Source organism: Oncorhynchus tshawytscha, linkage group LG27, assembly GCF_018296145.1.
Source record: "Oncorhynchus tshawytscha isolate Ot180627B linkage group LG27, Otsh_v2.0, whole genome shotgun sequence".
Classification (NCBI taxonomy): Eukaryota; Metazoa; Chordata; class Actinopteri; order Salmoniformes; family Salmonidae; genus Oncorhynchus; species Oncorhynchus tshawytscha.
Window position 1 is genome coordinate 12,723,555 of NC_056455.1, and position 11,641 is coordinate 12,735,195.

The 11,641-nt window shown below is 44.1% G+C and overlaps 1 protein-coding gene across 2 annotated transcripts in view; it reads right to left on the bottom strand.

Moving 5' to 3' along the window:
• LOC112225749 (collagen alpha-1(XI) chain-like) overlaps positions 1-11,102 on the bottom strand; it is an 89,166-nt gene extending 78,064 nt beyond the window's left edge. The window contains exon 1 of one of the 2 annotated variants that reach the window (XM_042307178.1): positions 10,809-11,102. In XM_042307178.1, coding sequence (XP_042163112.1) covers positions 10,809-10,893 — 85 coding nt within the window. In that variant the 5' untranslated portion in view covers positions 10,894-11,102. The remainder of the gene's footprint in view (positions 1-10,808) is intronic. The other variant, XM_042307179.1, reaches the window with a different exon arrangement.
• Between the last annotated feature and the right edge of the window lie 539 nt (positions 11,103-11,641).

The following is an 11,641-nucleotide window of genomic DNA, read 5'->3' on the forward strand; positions in this document are numbered from 1 at the left end:
TCCGCCAGCATCACCTGTCTGAATCTCATTAGACCTCCTAATAATCCTTATCTCACTTTACCTGTTGGAGTCATTATGTGTATGTAGCGTGTGTTTGATCTTCCTAGCTTGGACTGAGTCAGTGATATACATACCACATCTGCCTACATTACACTGGAGTGATGTGAATTCTACTGTATGTGTGGTTGTGGACATGCACAAATAGAGATAAAGGAGTGCTTTGTTAGAACAAGATGTTTTCCAGGTCCACATAAGGTCAGAGTTCACCCATACTGTACATATTTTCCATACATATTTCTCTCACCAAATTCCAGCATTCATCTAGCGAGCATGGCACTGAGTGTACAGCACACATCCCACGTGTGACATTTGGGTCTTCTTCCTCCCGTCTGTATGTCTCCTCTTCTGGTCGTCCCTGCTGTTCCCCTCCTCTCAAAGACCATGAATCACTCAGCCAGTGTGTGTCTGAGGACAACATGTCTCCCCTACGGCAGTTAGTACTGTCCTCTCTAGTCCTCCTCTCCTCGGCCCTGGCTGACAGACGGAACAGGCCTCGGTAGGCCCCACTTAACACAGCCTCGCTCACAGAGCTCCCTCTGTCCACTGCTAATGTTACACAACAATAGTGTGATAGCACGATGCTACATGTACTGAACACCCTTCACATACGTCCTGCAGGCAGGAAGATTGGCCACTATCTCCATATATCTATCACACATTGGCATCATTTGTTCTCTGTCCTCGACGGCTCTTCTGAAGACACTCTCAGCAGCTTCATAGTGTGCCACTAAACCTCTCTCTTTCTCTGCATACAACTGAGCACCACAACCTCTACCATGCATCATGCATGAACATACATGTAATCAGAGTGGTCTCTATTCAACCTCTTCTCTGAAGACAGTCCTTTCCCTCTGATATGAGTCACACACCACTTCCACTCCTTGAAAAAAAGGCAACAATTACTGACATTGTTCAAACACAATCAGGCCTGTGAACGAGGGATTTCTCCATCTGAGCATCAGGGCCGTACTGTTTAAAAGCCCATTTAACCAATTGTATTATCAGCGTTATTCTGTGTGTTGAGTGGACTTCAAAAGGTCAAGGATTTGAGCTCATGTAGACAACTTTGTTTACTCAACAAATTCTGCTCGAAGTGAGCTGAATTTAAACAAGCTTTTTGAGTAAAATTACTTATTCATATTTGTTCCAAACCACAACCATTATTATCACATTTGTAGGTTGATTTTCAGAATTGTTTGTTTCAATACCTGTTTTTGCATGTACATTGATTTGTTGATTCATCTCATGCTACACAAACATAAATAACATACATTTTTCTAAACAAATCTAATCTGTTAGTAATTGGACTTATTGCACTGAGACATTGGACTTATTGCACTTATCGCTACTGAGACATCTGTTACAAAACACCTAAATGTGTATTGTAATGACATTCTGAGATTGTCATTAGGCCTAAACTTGTAGCCTGAATTGCATCCACTGCTGTCCACGCGCATTGCGGTAAAGGTCACCCATCTCCTCCACAAAACAATTTGGAGCTTGTACCCCCGGGTTTCAAGTCAATTCTCTCATTTTTCATGTGGCTGACATGCGGTAATGTTAAATAATGGTGTAATGGTCTATATTTTCTTGGCATTCTGTGTTAATTATTGTGATAGGTTCACGTCCTACCGGTACGGCGTACCCCCAATATTTATTTATCTGGTACGCCGTACCAGACCCCGTACCAGCTTACTTTCACCCCTGGGTGTAACTAGGCCCTCAAAGAAAGGCCTTATGATATACACTATATATGCAAAGGTATGTGGACACACCTTCAAATTAGTGGATTTGGCTATTTCAGCCACACCTGTTGCTGACAAGTGTATAAAATCGAGCACACGCCCATGCAATCTCCATAGACATTGGCAGTAGAATGGCCTTACTGAAGAGCTCAATGACTTTCAACGTGGCACCATCATAGGATGCCACCTTTCCAACAAGTCAGTTCATCAAATGTCTGCCCTGCTAGAGCTGCCCCGGTCAACTGTAAGTGCTGTTATTGTGAAGTGGAAACGTCTAGGAGCAACAATGTCACAGCCGTGAAGTAGTAGGTCACACAAGCTCACAAAACAGGACCGCCGAGAGGTGAAGCGCGTAACGTGTAAAAAAAAAATCTGTCCTCCCTTGCAACACTCACTACCTCTGGAAGCAACATCAGCACAAGAACTGTTTGTCGGGAGATTTATGAAATGTGTTTCCATGGCCGAGCAGCCGCACACAAGCCTAAGATCACCATGCACAATGCCAAGCGTCGGCTGGAGTAGTATAAAGCTCACCGCCATTGGACTCTGGAGCAGTGGAAAAGCATTCTCTTGAGTGATGAGTCAAGCTTCACCATATGGCAGTCCGACGGACAAATCTGGCGGATGCCAGGAGAACACTACCTGCTCGAATGCATAGTGCCAATTGTTAAGTTTGGTGGAGGAGGAATAATGGTCTGGGACTGTTTTCATGGTTTGCGCTAGGCCCCTTAGTTCCAGTGAAGGGAAATCTTAACACTACAGCATACAATGACATTCTAGACGATTTTGTGCTTCCAACTTTGTGGCAACCGTTTGGGGAAGGCTCTGTCCTGTTTCAGCATGACAATGCCCCCGTGCACAAAGCAAGGTACATAGAGAAAAGGTTTTTCTAGATCGGTGTGGAAGAACTTGACTGGCCTGCACATGGCCCTGACCTCAACCCCATCGAACACCTTCGGGATGAATTGGAATGCCGACTGCAAGCCAGGCCTAATCGCTCAACATCAGTACCTGACCGCGCTAATGCTCTTGGAAGCAAGTCCCCGCAGCAATGTTCCAACATCTAGTGGAATTCTTTCCCAGAAGAGTGGAGGCTGTTATAGCAGCAAAGCGGGGACCAACTCCTTATCAATGCCCAGGATTTTGGAATGAAATGTTTGACGAGCATCTCATTCCATGTCGTGGTCATGTAGTGTATATAATCTAGAGCTTAATTTTTAAACTAACAAATTCACTTAGACACTTGGTGAAGGCCTCAGGACTGAAAGCTATTGAATACAACAACCATGTCTCGATCGCGAACAAATACAGTCATTGGTGGTAATTACAATTCACCGAAAGTTAAGCCACACTGGGAAATATGCAAATAAGGTAGAATAAATTCTCAAGTTGAATTGTATGTTCACTTACAGTAACTTCAAATTCTAAGTTGTGTGAACCTACAATTCAACTTCAGAATGTGTGTTGGTTCAGCTCATGTCGAGCAAACTCACAATCTTGTTGCAGCTGGTTGCCATACAATTGTATGTTGAATCAACTTCAAATGCAAACTCAACATATTTTTTTTACAGTGCAGAAACAAACTTGGATGAGAATATTTCCCAGAGCATCACACCCTGTGCTGAGGAAACCGTTCCAGTTGCATTGGGTGTAATGTGGGATATTTTGGGATATGTATTAGAGTTTGTTTGTTTTCTTTCAACTACTTGGAGAGTTTGATTGTGCCTGCCTGGAGTGCCAGATGGACAGGCCAGGGTCTTTTCCGCTTATTCAATTGCACCAACTATTTGACAGAAAACACATTTAAATCCAGATTTGATTTGGTATTCTGTGTGATGTTTTGAGGTATATGCAGATCGCTCTGCCTTTATCTGCATATTACCCAGGTGTTACCGGACGTTTAAAGATCGGCAATATGAAAGTCAAGCCTTTGTATATGGACACAGGCCTTCATAACCTACATAATCCTTTACTTCATCCTTTTAACATGTCATGTTGCATTAAAAGTCCTCAGCGATGTTTCTCCATAACAGTTGGTGATTGGTAATAAGTGAATACAGATTAATGGGCAGCAAAAGTGAAGAAACGAGGGTCAGAAGAAAGTGTCTAGAACAGCACAGACAGCATCACTCAGAACCTCCAAGAGGGGATAGAATTAAATCAAATGACCCTAAGACTGAACTCTGACCTCTATAGGTCATGGGTCACTATGGTGTGGACAGCAGAGGTTCTGAGGCGAGGAGAAGCAAGGGGAGTGGGAACAAAAGAACAGGGGCACGCCAGAAACATCCTCCCACACCACCACACACACTCATGTCCACATTCATCAACATTAAACCACATTCTAAATATAGTTTGAATAAGCACTCATAGGACTACTCACACACACAGGCCTACTCACACACACAGGCCTACTCACACACACAGGCCTACTCACACTCATAGTCCTACTCACACTCATAGGTCTACTCACACACATAGGCCTACTCACACACAGGCCTACTCACACTCATAGGCCTACTCACACTCACAGGCCTACCCACACTCATAGTCCTACTCACACTCATAGGTCTACTCACACACATAGGCCTACTCACACTCACAGGCCTACTCACACTCATAGTCCTACTCACACACTCACACACACAGGCCTACTCACACTCATAGTCCGACTCACACACATAGGCCTACTCACACACACAGGCCTACTCACACACACAGGCCTACTCACACATATAGTCCTACTCACACACACATGCCTACTCACACACACAGGCCTACTCACACTCATATGCCTACTCACACACACAGGCCTACTCACACACACATGCCTACTCACACACATAGTCCTACTCACGCACACAGGCCTACTCACACTCATAGTCCTACTCACACTCATAGGCCTACTCACACTCATAGTCCCACTCACACTCATAGTCCAAAAACATAATAGCACACAACTCACGCTATAAAATCAGGTCATTAAATATTGTGGTTTGTTTTCTGTCTCTCAGTCTGTGTCGCCTACTCAATCTGCTGCGCCGTCCTTGTCTGTCCGTTTGTCTGTCTATCATCGGCCTGTCTGTGAAAGCCACTCTTCACTCACTTTCAAACAGAGAAGGAGAGGTAGGCTAGAGGAACGGAGGAACGGAGAATCCGATATGTCCACTATCAAGAGGACGGGGCTTGTTAAAAGGTTTACATGGAGAGACAGAGGAATGTGTTGTGTTGGAAGAATTTGTCATGTTGATTGGGCTGTGGGACAGGGGCTAGCACTGGGTCTGCTTTGAGTTAGCACTGGGGAGCTTGGGAGCCATTCAAACCGTTGGTTGTGTGGGAGACCGATGTGGAATCCTCCGCCTGCTGCTGCTATGCTGCTGAACCCTAGCTCTCCTCTCTCCTACATGCTCCAACACACACACACAATACACACACACACTCCTCCACGCTCCAACAGCTCAGGAACATGGGCAGAACATGTGTGAGCCTGACGGATCTGAGCATGTGGGTTCTTTCACTGATATGCTATCAGTCCATTCTGTTCTGTAGAGTACAAGCTCACTCATAATAACAGCCTCATTCAGGCCGATTTTGTCACTACATTGCCACCTCTTTGCATATTAACAGAGTAACAGTGATTACTCTGTGAGTAGTGAATGTGGGTCAGAAACTAATCTCAGTGGCAAGGCTAATGGTCAGTATGTGCGTGGAGGAGTGTGTGAGTGGAGAGTGTGTGTTGTCTGGACAGATTTGAGTTTGGTTCCACATCTCCCTTCCTCGCACATCACCCTGACATTCTTCTAGCTCCACAGTTTGTTCTGCTGATGTTTACTCACTGCATGAGATGAGGGCCAGACTGGCCTACTGCTGCTGGCCCCATAGAGGAAACACCTGCCCCGGGGCTCGCACTCTCTCTGTCCACTATACACACACCACACACACATAGCGACACACACACACATACACACCACACACACACGGACACACACACACACACACACACCCTTGCATGCACGCATGCACACACACACACAGAAACACTTGCACGCACACACACACACACACACCACACATGCACAAATACAACAAATTCCAGTCAGTTCTTACAATCAATCTTTCTCTCAAATATCATAACATTGAGTTATCATGGTGTGCAATACCAGAGCTCCGGCAACCAAAACATGCCACTGCCTCCCTTCACAAACATGCTACATGCATTGCACATTTGTACTTGAACAGCACAGGAGGTTGGTGGCAACTTAATTGGGGACGATGGGCTCGTGGTAATGGCTGGAGGGGAGATTGTGGAATAGTACCAAATACATCAAACACATGGTTTCAATGTGTTTGATGCCATTCCATTGACTCCGTTCCAACCTTTATTATGAGCTGTCCTCCAATCAGCAGCCTCCACTGGTTGTACAGGCAGTTTCTCTTTGTTCACTCCACTCAGTTGTTGATGATAACTTGATGCATTTCTTGCTATTGTAAAGCTGATTTACTGTGGTTCACGTTGCACTATACCCTGTAAAAGTTTACTACCTGGTGTCAGTGCTTACAGTAATGGACACTGACTGGGCAATTGAAGAGGACGCTGTATCCAGGTGAAAACAGCCAGGCCATCCGTATAATTTGACTTGTATATTGTTAAGATAAGACTCCAGATGGTTTTGGTCAGATAGCTAACTAACTGTCAAGATTCCCTAGGAGGTTAAGATATGATGTATGGCTCTGATAAGGCTCAACCTGGAATAAAGGCCTGTATGACAGGCTGGAGGACGCCACAGAGAGAGGGGACTGACTGTTCCATATGGTTCTCTTTGTGCAGAGAGGGCCTCAATCCCCATTCTTCTAAGAGAGGCATGAGCCGTCTACAGCTCTGAAACATAGAGACCCGTAGCTGGGCTGGGGGACGAGTGTTCTTCTTGCTCTGTTTCTGGGAGCCAGATGTTTATTGCTTAGTATAGATTTGTGACGGAGATGTTTGATATTATTTACACATATTGGATGTCAAGGGATTCCTATTCCTAACAGTTTTGTAGAAAAAAGGCAAAATGGCAAACAAGATCCACACCAACAGACCAGGGGAGACATGTCTTTGTTTCAGGTGGAGATATTAACAAGCACGTCAGCATCTTTTCATCTTTCCATTAGGAACACGATTCCTGTGACAGCGGATGCTGATAGCACCAACAGGCTTCAAACTTTCCTCTCCTCTTTTTAGTTCCTTTCTAAAACGGTCCTCTTTTTTCATTGGTTTCTATTTTCCCAGGCTCATTTGTAGCGTGATCAAAGAGGAACATGACTTGTCCTCTCCTCTGGGAGTCTGGTGCAGGATCAGCAAGGCGGCAGGATCAAATGGGATTCAGAGAGGGGACTGCACGCGTGAATTCCCCTCTGTCATACTGGCGGCACGGGGAAGGTGGGGGAGGCAGGGGGGACACAGGGAGGGGACACAGGAAGGGAGGAGAATGTAGATGAGGAGGAGATGCAGCACATGAAATCAAAACAAACCCCCTCTTTCCCGTATATTTTAACAGCAAAAGAAAAAGAAGAGAAAAGAAAGGAGAGATGGAAAAAATGTGAAGGGGCCGAGGAACAGAGGAGTCACAAACTGTGGACGTGTGCAAGAATGTCTCTCTTCCTGTCGTCAAACATGACTACAAAGAACAGTCTTGATGCTCTCCGGGGCACATGCAGTGCACACACGGAGCACATGTGAAAACATTCTCCCACTCACACTGGCCCAGGCCACACATTATCAAACACCATCACTGATCCTGTACTGTCATATCAGCAGAGGAACACCATACATTTCCCCACAGTTCCAACACATGCAAGCCATCATATTATTCTCTGACTCACAATATCACCCCTCATTGCAGACAACCCAACCCCACCAACACGAACAACGGAGTCTCAAATAAGTAAGCATTTGGCAGTAAAGTCTAGCCTCTATAATGGAGCACCTGCAAGGACACAGTCAAATGCTGCTGGTCTAAGACACTCAAAACACTACCAGAGGGCGTAGCTTTATTGCTGCTCATAGCAGGCCTAATAGCCCACGTGTGGCAGACGTCTAGTTGAGGTCAGACTCTCAGTTCAAACTGTCATCTGAAGTTTTATTTGTGGTATTATACATTGCCCTCGGAAAGTATTCAGACCCCTTGACCTTTTTCCACATTTTGTTACGTTACAGCCTTATTCTAAAATGGATTAAATTGTTTTTTTCCCTCATCAATCTACACACAATACCTCATAATGACGAAGCAAAAACACGTTTTCAGAAATGTTGGCAAATGTATTAAAAATTTAAAACTGAAATATAAAATTTACATAAGTATTCAGACCCTTTACTCAGTACTTTGTTGAAGCACCTTTAGCAGCGATTACAGCCTCAAGTCTTCTTGGGAATGACACTACAAGCTTGGCACACCTGTATTTGGGGAGTTTCTCCCATTCTTCTCAGCAGATCCTCTCAAGGTCTGTAAGGTTGGATGGGGAGCTTTGATGCACAGCTATTTTCAGGTCTCTCCAGAGATGTTTGATCAGGTTTAAATCCGGGCTCTGGCTGGGCCACTCAAGGACATTCAGAGACTTGTCCCGAAGCCACTCCTGCGTTGTCTTGGCTGTGTGCTTAGGGTCATTGTCCCGTTGAAAGCTGAACCTTCTTCCCATTCTGAGGTCCTGAGCGCTCTGGAGAAGGTTTTCATCAAGGATCTTTCTGTACTTTGCTCCGTTCTTCTTTGCCTCGATCTTGACTAGTCTCACAGTCTCAGCCGCTGAAAAACATCCCCACAGCATGATGCTGCCACCACCAGGTTTCCTCCAGATGTAATGCTTGGCATTGAGGCCAAATAGTTCAATCTTGGTTTCATCAGACCAGAGAATCTTGTTTCTCATGGTCTGAGAGTCTTTAGATAACTTTTGGCAAGCTCCAAGTGGGCTGTCATGTGCCTTTTACTGAGGAGTGGCCTGATTTGTGGAGTGCTGAAGAGATGGTTGTCCTTCTTGAAGGTTCTCCCATCTCCACAGAGGAATTCTAGAGCTCTGTCAGAGTGACCATCAGGTCCTTGGTTACCTCTCTGACCAAGGCCCTTCTCCCCTGATTGCTCAGTTTGGCCGGGCGGCCAGCTTTAGGAAGACTATTGGTTGTTCCAAACTTCTTCCATTTACGAATTATGGAGGCCACTGTGTTCTTGGGGACCTTCAAAGCTGCAAAAATGTTTTGGTACCCTTCCCCAGATCTCAGAGCTCTACGGCCAATTCCTTTGACCTCATGACTTGGTTTTTGCTCTGACATGCACTGTCAACTGTGGGACCTTGTATACACAGGTGTGTGCCTTTCCAAATCATGTCCAATCAATTGAATTTACCACAGGTGGACTCCAATCAAGTTGCAGAAACATCTTAAGGATGATCAATGGAAACAGGATGCACCTGAGCTCAATTTCGAGTCTCATAGCAAAGGGTCTGAATAACATGTAAATAAGGTATTTCTGTTTTTTAAATAAATGAGCAAATATTTCAAAAAAACTGTTTTTGGTTTGTCATTATGGGGTATCCCATTATTAATCCAATTTAGAATAAGGCTGTAACGTAACAAAATGTGGAGAAAGTCAAGGGGTCTGAATACTTTCCGAAGGCACTGTGCAATGGCTTCATACCAGCAGCGGCAGCTGAGCATGCCCATAAGCTTGTGACAAACCCACAAACATAGACAGGCCTCACCATATCTTTGTTTATGTAGGTAGAACATGGAGGCATGTTGTAATGGCTCCAGAACTAAAAGCAACAGAAAGCAGCTCCTTCCAATCAGGGTGTGCATACACTAATTTTGCAGCTGGTCAAATCCCATAGTATCTAATCCTATTAAAATGTGTTATTTTAATGAGCTGGATCTAGAATATCAACGGAATAAAGGTATACGTAAAGGTTCATAGGGAAACTGAAATGCTCCATCTCCATTTTACCATACCAACTACAAAAGAACAACACTGTGATAAAGAAAACTAAATGTGTTATAAATTAATGAATGTTTAGCAAATGGCTCTAAACCTGTTTTTTTTTTTTAATGATGAATAGTCATTCTAAGCTCATTTTCGTGAAGCCTATTTGAGCACCTTTTAAACAGCTCCATGACAAGAATTTTAATCTACTCAGGTCAGTCAGTGTTCTGCCATTCACCTCCTTCTCAAACCAACATTAAACCGTTTCACAGTAAACCGACACTGGTCACGAGCAAACTCAAACATGACATCAGAGTGTTCCAGGGGTAATCGCTTCCTTCCTCACTCACAGAGAAAACTGGGCCCAACATCCTAATGGGTGAAGCATACAATAATGGACATGGGTTCGAGGACACATTAATATGCAAAACCAAACGATGCTAAATTATTATGATTAACTTGCAATGAGAGAATTTTCACAAACTGAGGTAACCATCCATCACACACACCGCCAATGCGCAGTGATGCACAGAATAGGCTATACATTATGAATCATGCTTGATTTATAAAATTTAGACTTCTTGGTTTATACATTTTTTGTTTTTACATAAAAAATTACTTTGAAATGCCAAAATACAGCGAAGAGAAGAGTTACATTTGGTTGTCATTTTTAGTGGTTTAACAAAGCATTAAATACTGCTTTCGAGATTAATCCCGAGCCAGCGCAACCCAGGGGACAAATTCAATCCAGCATCGCCAAATATTAAATGAGATCAGACCGAGCCTTTTACAATTACATTATTATGCGGCTCACAAAATATTACCGAGGGCGAAGTTGCGGCCAAATGCACACCGTATAAAGTTTTGTTTGGTTTCTGTTGAAGTGTCCACAACTTTGTATAAAGAAATGGGGTAGCAAGACATTCGAACATGAACTTTTGTAGCCTATTATCAACAAAGAAAATGAATAAAAGGGTCCACTATATCCTTGTCAATCCATACAATGAAATGATCCCTTTATTTATTAGCAGGTCTATTCCAACATATACTTTACCAGCTTGTGCCGTAGTTGCGTGGAACATTATTATAAGAAATAGCGGTATTCTCCTGCACGCCGCCGTCATCTTTAAACGGTCCATCTTTCAGAGCAGAGACCCCCTTGCCTCCGCCACAGAACTGGATGATACAAAACTAGATGAGAAAGGAGCTCCGCATCCACGCGTAGTGGAGGGAAAGAAACCAGTGCGGCGCTCGAACAGTGCACATTCGCTCTGCAGTTTCGCTTGCTTAGTTTTTTTTGAGTATCCTCTCCTCTCTTCACTCTCTGTCCCTCATTCAATTTCTCCCTCTCACCCTCCCCCCCCATAGGACTTCCTTTCACCACTACTGCTCTGTGTTACTTGTCATGCTGCAAGATGTTACAAACTTTCTGTCTGTTACTGCAGGGTATTCAACCTGGGGCCCGTGGCCCCCTAGGGGTCCGCAGAGTTACTGCAGGTGGTCCACGGAAATATACAGTAGATATATTTTCTAGAAGTGGTCAAATAAACATTTATTTTATTTTTTAAAAGCACCCGCAAGTACCAGTTACGGCAAGTACCACTGGCTGCTGATAAACTTTCTTGACTTGGTCATTAATTTTTGCCAACAAATGGCTAACCTTTCTTTAACCAGCTAAATAGCTTCTATCTACCTATTCATTTTATATGTCAATTTCTCCTTGCTTTCTCCTTGCTATTATCATTCACCTGATACATTATTATTTTTTGCATGATAAGGGTCCTTGGGTCGCCAGTTTGCCTGGGCGGAAGTCCCTGAAAAAGAAAAGTTTGAAGACCCCTGAGTAACTGGGTATCGAATTTGCAATACCCTTCCCCAGATCTGTGC